This window comes from Mizuhopecten yessoensis, unplaced genomic scaffold (assembly GCF_002113885.1).
Source record: "Mizuhopecten yessoensis strain PY_sf001 unplaced genomic scaffold, ASM211388v2 scaffold1779, whole genome shotgun sequence".
Lineage (NCBI taxonomy): Eukaryota > Metazoa > Mollusca > Bivalvia > Pectinida > Pectinidae > Mizuhopecten > Mizuhopecten yessoensis.
Genome location: NW_018404217.1, coordinates 242,643 through 257,867, shown reverse-complemented (window position 1 = coordinate 257,867; position 15,225 = coordinate 242,643). Strand labels below are relative to the sequence as shown.

At 37.1% G+C, this 15,225-nt stretch overlaps 1 protein-coding gene across 1 annotated transcript in view; it reads right to left on the bottom strand.

Annotated features, from left to right (window-relative positions):
- Positions 1 to 1,919: 1,919 nt before the first annotated feature.
- Positions 1,920 to 15,225, bottom strand: part of LOC110440822 (patched domain-containing protein 3-like) — a 22,579-nt gene continuing 9,273 nt past the window's right edge. The window contains exons 4-6 of the mRNA XM_021483954.1: positions 6,255 to 7,237; positions 4,886 to 5,086; positions 1,920 to 4,689 (exon numbers count right to left, since the gene is read on the bottom strand). Of these exons, the coding sequence (XP_021339629.1) occupies positions 3,227 to 4,689; positions 4,886 to 5,086; positions 6,255 to 7,230 (2,640 nt within the window). The 5' untranslated portion in view covers positions 7,231 to 7,237 and the 3' untranslated portion in view covers positions 1,920 to 3,226. The remainder of the gene's footprint in view (positions 4,690 to 4,885; positions 5,087 to 6,254; positions 7,238 to 15,225) is intronic.

Below are 15,225 nucleotides of genomic sequence, written 5' to 3'. Positions count from 1 at the left end.
ACCCGATCTTGCTCAGTTACAGGTAATCGGTATTTCTTCTCGCACCTTTTAGTTCGAAAAAAACTATTCAATTTTGCTAAAAACTACAAGTATCCCGCCTTGGGCCTCAAATGATAATGACCTCTTAACTACTTAAGCTATATTTGAACGCTTACGGGTAAAAATGTAGTCTGTCCTTACATAGATGACAACGAATTTCACAGTGTAGATTATATTTTATCTACAACATCAAATATCTAACAACATCAAAACTATACATTTAACGACAAAACATAACATTAATAATGAAATTGTCAATTGAAAGCAGTTAACGCGCGGATGAATGCATCGCAGTGTAAAAATTCCGCGAAATGTCACGTAAAGGTACAAGACAGATCGGACGAGATAGAAAAAAACCAGCACGGAGTATGACATCAGATATCTCTGTCTGATGAGGTGCGAGAATGTTGCGTCAGGCAGGGTCATTGAGCTCTGGCGAGTTCCCAATCCAATCTTCCGCCAGAACTAACGAAACTCTCGCGCATTCCCTTATATAATGGACCTAGCCCCGCCTTCCGACCCTGGACCCACCTAGTTTGACCCTGGTTCAACTTGTTTGGCCAGTCCAAACCATGAATATAACAAGAATCTCGGGACATGTACCACCAGTGCCAAAAATAGCACAGGGGAATTCCCTACCGACAACTACCGCCAGGAGGCGCCATTACATACGAACGCTACAAAATGGCCGTCTCACAAGAAGAAACGGAGTATACCGTGTTCCTGCTACACAGCAAACGTCGACACTCGCTGTCTGTAAAAAGTCATTGAGGTTTCCGAAATACAAATTTTGAATAATAATTTCAGCGTTATATTTATTGGGCAATGTCATTTGGAAAAACAGTAGTGATGAAGAGGTTGATTGATGGAATGTCATAAATACAATTTACAATGAGATTAAAATCATAATATGGCTACTTCTTATGTTGTAATGAAGCAACAATTTATAATGCTAGGTAACATTTCAATTTATGATCTACAATGACATGAAATTGAAATGTTAAGTACAAACTGTACTCCCATACACGTGAACTTGTCTGAGCAATTAGATTTGATCTGAATGACAACTGCACAAACACCGTCTACAATAATTAATACAAACACAATAAAACATATTAAGCATAACACTTACCACCTGAACTATGGTGTAGGTATCGCGACCGAACACATATAGTCATTCTATCGTTTACAAAGCTTAAAATATAGAGGATATCTAACAGTATCTTCAGTAATACCAAATATAGACATTCTACCGTTTACCAGGCCTAAATTATACACGTATGTCATCACGACTGGCTACATGTACCAACGAACGGACGAACACATGCAGGAACAGCCGATAAGACAGAAAGAACGACAAACCGTACTAACTCTATTGTAGTTGTTTTACACTACAGCTCAGCATGTTACAAGTAAGGCACAATATATAGTCATCAGCCATTTGTTTATATATACACAGTAGCCCACAACAGTAAAGAACATTTTATCGAAAACTATGAATACGATTTCCTTAACAATTTCCAAATAAAAAAATATCTTAATAAAAAAACAGAGAGTGGCCACAAATGGACTAAAAGTCAAAACAACAAAACGTCAACAAGCGCCACACAATAAACACCGAAACAAAAGGGAAGACAACACGACCCACCACATAGACAAGGGAATGCGGTATATCTTTCCTGCACCAACCTCAATCTAAATTCAAATTCCCTATTGCCGCCCTATACATGTACAATGATATATCAATAAACATCGAGGTATACAAACCAACAGACAAGGCGAGAATTATTTAGGACTACCAACACATACATTGTTTTAAGACATGTTTGGGTACATTCAATAAATTTGTAAAGAACAAAACAAAAAATGAAATGAAAACAGCACAGTATACACATAACACGGCATATATATTTATTTAGGACATTACAGTGAAAACAAAACGACATACATCATTGTATACTGAATCTGGATTAAAAATAATACAGAATTTATTATTATATACGGACACTCGACACAAACAATATAACGAAAAACGTGCGGTATATATAATTATATCATGACACCCGACAAAAAATAACACGGTATACGTATTCATATAATGACACCCGATTGAAAATAGTATGACACAGGTTTGAAACTTGACTGGAAAATTTCACGGAATATGTAATTATATACTTAACACTACTGCCGGATAGCCCGGTATATATAATGATATACTATACTAATACCGCCAGTCGACTAAAAATAACAAGGTAATTACCCAGTATCTTATAATTATATACTAAATTATACATACAATCATATACTGATACTGAAGTGAAGATATGACGGGGTACATAGGTATAAACTGACACTGCTGAACTATCGCGATTATACCATATTGAATACTGACACTCGTCTATAGATACCAGTACGCTGTTCATAATTAAGTACTATTGAATGAAAATAGCACGATACACATAATGATGTAATGACATTCTGAAGAAAAGTATCGAGATACACTTAATTATATAATGATATAATTCTACTGAATTAAGGAAAGTATATGACCATATATACGTATGGTGCATACATATACAGTACTTGGACTATTGTTCACGTGAGTTAAAGGACATCGATGGTCATTGCGCGGAGGTACACGTCCCCGCGTGCTATCCGCGACATCTTAACACAGGGACTTCACCTTGGTAGACTTAAAATACATTCAAAATATAATATGATGAAATGCATTTTCATTAACAAAAAAAGGGAGACAGCCAAATTTATATAAGACAGATATAATGTTTATTTAAAGTATATAACCCGAAGGGGAATATTTCTCTCAAAATAGCAGGTAAAATCATTACATTTGACAGGTCAATATACTAAGTTTAAAACATCATTTTAGCGTTTCAGGAATCTCGATCGTATAACTATACTGCTCGTCACGTGTGACGTCAAGTTGTTTGTCGCACCATATTGCTGTCCGTGTATACCATATTGTCTTGGTTCACGTCGTAGAAAGGGGGACAGCATGGGGAGGAGGGTTATGGATTTGAAAAACCTCATCAAATCAATTAAAGCTACTTCCTGGGTGCTTTTGGTGAGCAGAAGAAGGTTAAACGAGACGCCCTTAACAATAAGTAAACATAGGGTTTGTGATAGGAAACAGATCCCACGGCGGAGAAAAGAAAATAACTAATCCCATTTACACTGTCACCCCAACATTTGATCCGATAAAGTCACTTGCTCTCTTTGCATCATTATTAAAGCCAGTAGGTAAACTGGCTTTGTCCTGGATACCGGTAAATGTGTTACCATTTAATGGCTTTTTCTCGGAAGTACTACTGGGAAGAAGAGTATCCAACGGACCAATGAGCGACAGGACAACGGGGAGAAAAAAGAGGGCGTGTCCCATTCCAATCAAAATCACAAGCAGCATCACCTTAAAAAATGATTGAAATATGTAAGACTGCGAAAATATCAGCATTAATATTCCAAGCAATGATGACACGGATCCGTTAAGGATAGGTCCACCAGCACGCAGTAAAGCGTTCTTTACTTTTATGTCACGTGTTTGGCCTTCCACTGTCATGTATGCATGGCAGATGTGTGCACTGAAATCTACTGAGAAGCCTAAACTCATGATGATGTGAATCATCGTGATTGAACTCAGGGTTAAGTTCCAGAAATACATAAAGCCAAAAATTCCTGTCATTATCATCGCCATGGTAGCCGTAACGTACAGTATGAGTAACGGACTTGGCATGAAGAGGGTTGTAATGATGAATATCGCGACGACGGCCATCCCGACGGTCTTCAGGGTAGACCACACAATTACGACATACTGCTCATAAAAAATGAAAGGTGGGGAGTACGCAATGACTTCGAGGGACGACTTGGTCGCTATTTGTCTCATTCTTTGCATCAACTCCCCCTGTTCTGTGGAATCTTTCAGGTCATTGGTCAAGGCGTAAATTCGCGAAGCACGAATAGCCTCTCGGGTATCCTCAAAAAGTATGTCGGTCCGAAATTGTGGGTGAAGAAGTAAAAATGCTTTCAGGTTCGTCACAAACTGGGCCTCTGACGAACCGTTAAAGAAAGCAGAAGAGCGATAACTACTGAACCAGTTGATTTGAAGCTGGTTGTTCATCGATTCATCACTCGTGATGTTGTTCACTAAAGTACTGATAGCGGAGATGGTGCGCGTGTCGGAATACCGCAAAGGCTGTGTCAAAACGAAGGACACGGGTATCCTCTGAGTGAAATATCGCTGATTAAGTGTACTGTATTCGTAAAAGTAGGAATCGTCCGCTACTAGATTAGTTATATCAAACCCTTGTTTGAAATTTGTCACACCATAAATTGATACTCCCAGATAAACTGAAAAGCAAACCAGTGTGATAATTTTAACAGGAAGCAAAGTGACAAATTTAGAGAGTAATTTCCCAGGATTCCGCTCTATAACGCTCTCGAGGTCTTCCTTAGACGAGGGCACCCTCCCGCCACAACAAAATCGGTTCAGTGCTGACTCGCCGCTCATTTCGTCCTTCAGTCGAATTCTCCTACACGTGAAGCTATGCCGTTGGTCACTCATCCTTCTCTCATTGATCGCGACACAGGCGACGAAAAATGTTACGAAATTTATGTAACAAAAGAAGACCGCCAATCCTAGAAATAATCAGAAATGATTGAGCATTAAATATAGCATACCATAATTAATATAGAGAAAAGAACGGGGTATATTTCAGACAAGTGTTTTCATTTGCTTTTAATATAAAGAAATATTTTTTCAGTAAGAAGTTTCAATGAATTGAATGAACTTGCGTGTATTAATTTGCTTTTAATTGACGAACACAATATTTACCTGTGTATATGCAAAAATTGCGAACACCGGGAAAGACGGATAAGGCTCCAATACCAAAGGCAAATATGTCTGTGAAAGATGTGATCGTGACTGCCACACCACTGGTACGCATCATGTCACCGACTCTGTTAGGAATGGTGTCTTTCAGGGGGGCATTCGCTAGGCCGGCCAGTAAAATAAACATATCGTCGATACCTATACCTGGTAAGGAAATGATAAATACAAAAATGTACGCAATGTCCTAATTAATTGATGGTGCTTATCACAGTAGACTAACTTCAGGGAATTCCTTATCGCCCTATCATCATGTCAGCTAACATAATTGCATGATAGCTTTTTCTTTTATCACATTTTACGGGCAAAAAAGGCAACTAAACGTGCATTAGAATTTGTAAAGGACATACGTATAACGTGATACTGAGCAAGGGCCCGTAGTTATGGCAACCAGAAACATATATTACTGCACAGGTCAATATAAATCATCGATACACCTTCTACAATAATTGTTATATTTGTGTCAGTCTATACATATATAAACAAAAGAGAAGAGTTTCTTCGACTTCCCTAGCGCTTTCTCCTCTTTAGAGTAACATCTATGTATATAGATTTTCATTTCAACATAGTTATCCAATAAACTTGTTTTTAGTTTATATTTATTTTTCTGTACCGAAGTGCCAGCTACACCCTAAACAACAACAATTTTCGATTCAGGTTAAATACCGTATTTAGAAGGCGAATAAATTTGCCCCTTTTCTTCATCGGGTAATCGAAATTTAATATTTGTCAGTAATATCTTGCACTATACTAATCTTGAGGAAACACCAACTGTAAGTATGGAAGGAAACAACTTGATGCGATGATTGATATTAGGGAGACTTCAGCTTCCAAATGAATCCTACTGTACATGTTCCTTTTGAAAAAGGTATGTTAGTAAAGAAAACAAAGCGACCTTAGCTCATTAACGGATGTTGAATAACAAGTCGAGGACATATTGTTAATTGTTGATTAATATATAATCATTCCCCACCTTGGGGTAGAGATAGAAAAATCTCAACCTAAGGTGTAAACATGTAAAAGTACCTTACCCGGAGGCTTGATATTTTCTTCTAACGTGGGGTATGATTAAATTTTTCTCCCACATCAATTCAAGTAGTAATTTCATGAAAAGCCAATATTAATGTCATAATTTCCAGCTTATCAGAGTCATCATCGTGATCAACTATCAAGACAGAGATATCTTGCCCTGACCGGAAGTGTGGATATGCAGTCTAATCGGGAAGAAGTCCTGCTGAACATCTGGTAATTGTAGCAAGATGATTCAAAGAAATTATCTTTTCCAAGATAGATTATAGGAATGGTCTATACTTACCAAGAATCAAAAATGGCATCACACCAGCGATACTGACGAATTCAACACCACAGGCACTACCCAGACCAAACGAGGCCAGGATGCTAAGTCCGGTTGCTAGGACACCGGCTCGCCCAAGGTTTTGCCGGTCCAGTATTGGGTCACAGCTCGTGGTTACTAAGGTGGCGTAAATTATCATTAGTGTAAAGGTCACAGACACCAAAACAATGTCTCCTTTTATGTTTTTTGACAATTCATCGTCTAACGAAGTGGAGTGGGCAAACGTTACATCCAATGAATAAGAGCTCACGTTCTTCATAAAGGACATAAACGCTGCTTCCCATGATTTGGAATCTTCTCTGTACGCCTTGGTATCATGTCGTAAATTCAATGTTAGTTTTATCAACTTTGCAGATACCAAGATACCATTTGCTACGACAACATCGCCAAACACAGATTCAATGTGGTGTGTTTCAAGAACCGGGAACGTAAGTCGACCTCTTTGAAGTAACTGTACAAAATTGTTAGTAAAAATAATTTCGCCATCAACAGCACAACTTGAGTTTTGTACCGCACACAAATAAAAATAATCCCTCCCGTTTCCTAAGACATTTGTAATTATTGAATTATAGATTGTCTGAATCTCCTCGATGTTGTCGAGACTCAGCAGATTTGACGAATCCTTTCTACGGAAGATAACACTACCAAATATGTTAGCATTGATACTACTGTACGAGTTGAAGTCCGAACCGGAGCTGTCTGGGAATATATCCTGTAACAACGATCGGTCCTGGGAGGCCTGGCTGTTTGGTGGAGTATAAACCTTCTCGATATCAGTCTCCACTGTAAGATTGAGTAGTCCTACCCCCAGCACACAAGACCCCGCGATTGAAATGGCCAACACGATCACGGGGTATGTCCCCACAAGCACTCCGTACTTGTGAAAGCTGTTACCGATGCAGTTTTCAGTCCTGTGATACAGCCTCCAGCAGACCATGTTTGTACTGTAATAAATAAGTAATTATCTGTATACATAAACGTAAAAAGTACTCAGCTTTTCGAAACGTAAGGACCATATACAGTATCTTATTATTATCAAGACTAAAGTCGTATGGATATTGGTATATTACTGTCAAGACTAGGATAGTATGTCAATAATAAAGGTACAATTAAGACTAAGAATGTACTTACGTCACATGACTATAAAATGATACTAGTAAGACTATGATCGTATCGCTGTTAATATTGAGACTAAGGTCGTATGGTTATTAGAATGTTAATATTGAGACTAAGGTCGTATGGCTATTGAAATGTTACTATTGGAACTAAGGTCGTTTGGCTATTAGTATGTTACTATTGGGACTAAGGTTGTATGGCTATTAGAATGTTACTATTGGGACTAAGGTCGTATGGTCATTAAAATGATTCTACTGAGACTAAGGTCGTATGGCTATTAGAATGTTACTATTGAGACTAAGGTCGTATGGCTATTAGAATGTTACTATTTAGACTAAGGTCGTATGGCTTTTAGAATGTTAGTATTAAGACTAGGTTGTATGACTATTAGAATGTTACTATTAAGACTAAGGTCGTATGGCTATTAGAATGTTACTATGGGATTAAGGTCGTATGGCTGTTAGAATGTTACTTTTAAGACTAAGGTCGTATGGCCATTAGAATGATACTATTAAGGTTAAGGTCGTATTGGTATTATAATGTACCTTGTAAGACTAAGGAAGTACGGCTATTAGAATGTTACTATTGAGACTAAGGTCGTATGGCCATTAGAATGATTCTATTGAGACTAAGTTCGTATGGTCATTAGAATGATTCTATTGAGACTAAGTCCTTATGGCCATTAGAATGATACTATTGAGACTAAGGTCGTATGGCCATTAGAATGATACTATTAAGACTAAGGTCGTATTGGTATAAGAATGTACCTAGTAAGACTAAGGTCGTATGGCCATTAGAATGATACTATTAAGACTAAGGTCGTATGGCCATTAGAATGATACTATTAAGACTAAGGTCGTATGGCCATTAGAATGATACTATTGAGACTAAGGTCGTATGGCCATTAGAATGATACTATTAAGGTTAAGGTCGTATTGATATTAGAATGTACCTAGTAAGACTAAGGAGTACGGCTATTAGAATGTTACTATTGAGACTAAGGTCGTATGGCCATTATAATGATTCTATTGAGACTAAGTTCGTATGGCCATTAGAATGATACTATTAAGGTTAAGGTCGTATTGATATTAGAATGTACCTAGTAAGACTAAGGAGTACGGCTATTAGAATGTTACTATTGAGACTAAGGTCGTATGGCCATTATAATGATTCTATTGAGACTAAGTTCGTATGGCCATTAGAATGATACTATTAAGGTTAAGGTCGTATTGATATTAGAATGTACCTAGTAAGACTAAGGAGTACGGCTATTAGAATGTTACTACAAATAATAAGGTACTATGGCCATTATGGCTGACGATGTTCAGAATACTAGACTATTATTATTCATAAAGGCTGAGTTTGTGTTGAACACATATAGTAATTGAAACCTTATTTTGCGAGATTTCCAAAACGTCTGTTTTCTTTGTCAAGCAAAGAGTGTAAACGACCGTTGTCTCGACTCTAAACCTCTTAAGACACATTTCGCCCAATATCACTCTAATAGAGCAGGCAGCCAGGGGACGGGTTACATGTTTACCCATTCCGCCCCTTTGTGGATGACTCTTAGTCCGAATATTATTACATACAGCGGTCATACGACGACGTGTAGGTCATTATATTGTTACTATAACTTACTCATGAATGATATGAGGATGTTAATGATAGTAAAACGTTACATTTAATGTTCTTCCATATTACTGTAGATTTCCCTACCTCTTATATATGGATTTTCATGTTAATTATGAAAACGCCGAAAATCACGACTGTTCCATTTCAAACCACATTGATTGCAGTACGTTTGGTTTGTATACTGAATACTTGTGTATGCAATCATAGTAACATGGTGTTTTAAATACAATCATAAAGTCACGGAGCAAATACAAACTGTAGGTAACATTACACTCATATTGAAAACGACTAAGACAGGGGAGGATATCATCTTAATGAGTGAGTAGTGTACAAAGATACTTGATAATTACATCACCAATAATGTTAAATAATGTTTTAGGAAAAGAATATGGTTTATTCACTTAATATATATATATATAAATAAAAGACACGGGTTGCTTCGACTTCCCTAGCTTTCTCCTCTTTAGGGGTTCATCAGGGAATACTGCTATATATATATATGTGTGTGTGTGTGTGTGTGTGTGCAAAGGTTTAACGTCATATGGCTGCTAAGGTCATTTAAGGACATGATTTAGAAATAATACCAAACGGAAACGAATTTCTTCCTTATACTAACAACTGAATTGTGTATAGGGTAAACCATACATTATAAGGATTAAAGTGCACGTTATCTAGATTGTGTGTATTTGACACTAAACTATTCGTATATGTATTTGACACTGTACACTATTCGTATATGTATTTGACACTGTACATGTACGTACAAATATTTGACACTGTACACTTTAACTTCAAATATTTTACACTGTTCATCGTAGACATATATGAATGATACTGCACACTGTACGTATATATATTTTACACTGTATACTGTACGTTTATATATTTGACACTGTACACTGTACGTAGATATATTTGACACTGTAGAGTGTACGTAAATATATATATTTGACATTGTACACTGTACGTTTATATATTTGACACTACACACTGTACGTATACATATGTGACACTGTATACTGTACGTTTATATATTTGACACTGTACGTATATATATATATTTGACATTGTACACTGTACGTTTATATATTTGACACTTCACACTGTACGTATACATATGTGACACTGTATACTGTACGTTTATATATTTGACACTGTACGTATATATATATATATATTTGACATTGTACACTGTACGTTTATATATTTGACACTTCACACTGTACGTATACATATGTGACACTGTATACTGTACGTATATATATATATTTGACACTGTACACTGTACCTATATATATTTGACGCTATACACTGTGCACAGTATGTATATATATTTGACACTGTACACAATATGTATGTATATATGACACTGTACACAGTACGTATATATATATTTGACACTATACACAGTAACTACTGTACGTACATATATATGACACTGTACACTGTACGTAAATATATATTTGACACTGTACACTGTACGTTTATATATTTGACACTGTACGTAAATATATATATTTGACATTGTACACTGTACGTTTATATATTTGACACTACACACTGTACGCATACATATGTGACACTGTATACTGTACGTTTATATATTTAACACTGTACGTATATATATATATTTGACATTATACACTGTACGTTTATATATTTGACAATTCACACTGTACGTATACATATGTGACACTGTATACTGTACGTTTATATATTTGACTCTGTACGTATATATATATATTTGACACTGTACACTGTACCTATATATATTTGACACTATACACTGTGCACAGTATGTATATATATTTGACATTGTACACAGTGTGTATGTATATTTGACACTGTACACTGTACGTATATATATATTTGACACTATACACAGTAACTACATTGTATAGTATATATTTGGCACTGTATAGAGGCAAATACATATTTGACACTGTACACTGTACGTATATATAGTTGACATTATACACTGATACACTGATTGGGCGTAGAGCTAATTATCCGACACTATATATAAAACAAGAGGCCCATGAGCCTTAACGGTCACCTGATATATTTATACAGAGAGTTGATTTTTGTTTTTAACATGAACATATATTATTGTTCAAAGTGACAAAAAAAACAATAAAACCACCTTATTCATTATCTAGCATGCAGATTTAATACTAAAAAGTATTTGAAACTAGCACCTCTGATTCTAAACAAGGAAAATGAAGAAATTTTATTTTAGCACACGGACCCCATTGGGCCCCACCCTACAGCCCTTGGGGGTAAGGATGGCTCAACATTTTCAAAGTATCAAACTGTCAACTTAGGGTTATAATTCCAATCAAGTAATCAACATGTAATATTCAAAGTATCATTTGCCATTATAAACCATACCTAATTTTGCCCCCCCCCCCCATTCCCAGGGGTAAACGTGAGACCCTAGGGTCATAAAATTCAAAATTTTGGTAGAGCACCTAAAAACCCTTCCATCTATGAAGATAATTTGATTCTACCAAATCTGGTCATGAGAAGAAGATTTTGAAATTTAGGTCAATTCGACCCTTTTTTGCCGCACCCATCAGCCCCTGGGGGTCAGTCAGGGCTGGTATGTGCATACCATCAAACTGCTATCCAATACTGATAATGCTAACCCAAATAGAATTACTTTCAATGGCAATTAAACAAAAATTAGTCCAAAATGTGATTTCCCTATATAAACTATAGTAAAGTTTACCCCATCCCCATGAGTAAACGTGAGACCCTAGAATCATAAAATTTACAATTGTGGTATAGCTCATTAAGACCCTTCCATCTATGAAGAGTATTTGATTCTACCATATCTAGGTCTTGAGAAGAAGATTTTTGAATTTTCAGTCAATTCGACCCTTTTTTGCCCCACCCATCAACCCCGGGGGGTCAGTCAGGGTTGATATGTGCATACCATCAAACTGCTATCCAATACTGATAATGCTAACCCAAATTGAATTACTTCCAATGGCAATTAAACAAATGTTAGTCCAAAATGTGATTTCCCTATATAAGCTATAGTAAAGTTTACCCCCTCCCAAGGGGGAAACGTGAGACCCAAGGGTCATGAAATTTACAATTTTAGTAAAGCACCTTAAGACCCTTACATCTATGAAGAGTATTTGATTCTACCATATCTGGATCTTGAGAAGATTTTTTTTGAAATTTCAGTCAATTTTACCCTTTTTGGCCCCGCCCATTAGGCCCCTGGGGGCTGCGGACAATATAATTCACAATTTTAGTTGACATTTGGTCATGGAAGGTTTCTGCAAAATTTCATTGAAATTGGGCCAGGGGTTTTGGAGAAGAAGTCGAAAATGTAAATTGTTTACGGACGGACGACGCCGGACAAAAGGCGATCGCAATATGTCACTTGAGACTTTGTCTCAGGTGACCTAAAAACTGATAACGGAAATTAAGAACAGGTCAACAGATGTTTTCATTAGGGATTGTACAGCAATCAGACATACTCCAGAGGACCACTTCATCGTCGGCGGAGATGTTAGCATGATTTCTACGAGCCAAACCCAGTTGAAACTTGCAGACGGAATGATTCGCTGGCCAATCCCAAGTTCACTAGGAGGTTAGGCACGTGGAACGTACGAACCATGTATACTATAGGAAAAACAGCGCGGGTCATGAAAGAAATATAAAGGTACCATTTAGACATATTAGGAATCGGTGAATGTAGATGGACAGGATCAGGACTGCAACAGGTGAGACAATATTATATTCTGGTCGGACAGATGATCATCACAACAGTGGAGTGGCAATTGCATTGACAAGGGAAGCAATGAAAACGCTGAGTGAATGGACATCAATCACTGACCGAATTATAACAGCAAGGTTCTGGTCCAAATGTATAAAAACTACTATGACCAAAGTGTATGCACCAACAAATGAGGCAACTGAAGTTGAGAAAGACCTATTATATGACCAGTTTCAGAAAGTTATTGAAAACACTCCTCACCATGACAGTAACAGGTGATGTGAATACAACGGTGGGAGGAAAGTTTGATGGAGAACAAGGAGTTGTTGGTCAGTTTGGGCTTCACTGTGACAGGAATGACAATGGAGAAAGACGTTTCTCTCTCTGTGCCATTAACAACCTAGTCATTGCATCAACAATGTTCCCACATAAACATATTCATCTACACACATGGACATCGCCAAATGGACTACACCATAACCAAATAGACCACGTGGCAGTAAATGGGAAGTTCAAGAGATCAATCATAGATGTCACAGGGGTGCAGATGTGGGCAGCGATCACGGCTAATCGTAATCAAGACAAAACGTAAACTTCATAAGGCTGCTGAAAAGACAACAACATCTTCTAGATATGAAACATGTAAGCTGAAAATAACCGAGGTGAAACAGCAGTTCATGATCGAGCTTAGAAACAGATTCAGCATTCTGAGTGAGCAGACAAATGATGACACAGATATAGAAAACAGATGGAATAATTTCAAGACAGCATACAACGAAACTTTATTAGCTGTATTTAGGTATCATAGAAGGAAAAAACAGGAATGGGTTAGCGAAGAAAGTTGGAAGAGGGTGGAAGAACGAAGATCCCTAAAAAACAAAATAGATAGCACAAAATCAGAGAGAGTCAAGGAGAGACTGAGGGGGTTATACAGCGAAAAAGACAAAGATGTTAAAAGAAACACGAGGAGAGATAAGCAGCAATGGCTTGATAGACTGGCTACAGAGGCAGAGACAGCAGCAAATCAGGGAAACATGGAGGGTGTGTATGACGTCACAAAGCAATTATGTAATGAAAGACCAAAGAGCATAGGAATGGTAAGGAGCTAGGAAGGGAATATCTTAACGAAGGACAGTGATGTGAAAAAGATATGGACGGAATATTTTGACGAAATATTAAACAGGCCTGATCCAACAGAACCTGCACATGTTGACACAGGAATAAGTTTTTGATACAGGTCCACCTACTATAAAAGAGATCAAACTTACTATAAAAGAGATGAAGTCAGGTAAAGCACCAGGTATTGAAAACATCACAACAGAAATTATAAAAGCAGACATTGTAACAACTGTTAGAGAGATACACAAGCTTATTGGAGAGATCTGGGTTGCAGAGGAAATCGCACAAGATTGGAAAAGGGACCTCATGTAAATCTTGCGTGCCAAGAAAGGTGACCTTACAAATTGTGGAAATTGGAGAGGTATTACTCTTAAAGTAACAACAGCTATCCATGATGACCTTAGATTTTTACAAGTGAACAAACATATTCATAAATGTGCTAACAATAACTTCAAAGTGTCCCCTATTTACCAAATGCATTCATCTGATGTGATAAAGAGGGAAGTTAAGGAGTCGGAGTTAATGAAACTGTTGAAACCCAGTCTGAATAGTTCACATTAAATTCAACGTGTCATGCTTTAAGCAATTGCTGTGCTTTAAATATTATTGTTCATATTTTATTGTTGTCGTAAATGAAACAATTTGTATCTCCCGTGTTTTTTATTGTTGGTAAGATCATAAAGTTATGCATTTGTCTAAGTAATGTAATGTCACAATTTAGCTTGTATTGTTGTTGACGTCATGGATGTATGTGTATGCCTTCTGTGACGTCATAATGACTTTGCATTATTGATGACGTCATACTTTCTTGTGTAAACAACTATGACCTCACAATTCATGTCTTCAAAATAAACAGTCTCCTGATGAACGGGGAATCAACCCGAGAAAGGCCTAGAGACGCTATCTCTGTCTTTTGTTCTATTTTATATATATATATATATATATATATATATATATATATATGACACAGTTCAATGTACCTATATATATTTGACACTATACAATTGTTTCATGGCTATTTGGGGAACAGTATACAATTGTTTCATGGCTATTTGGGGAACAGTCAAAACTATCATCCCGAGGTAGGGGGAAGCCCTGGGGAACTGTTTGCCCGAGGCCGCTAGGCCAAGGGCAAACAGTTCCACAGGGATTCCCCCTACCGAGGGATGATAGTTTTGACTGTTCCCAAAATAACCATGAAACAATTGTTTTATTACCAAATAAAAATTAGTATCAATGCTGCATGCAATGTTGCCATTGCTTCAACACTGAGTCGCGGTCACCGAAACGCTTGAACGGGGCTCTCGAGGGGGGATTTCTGCGCATCGAATT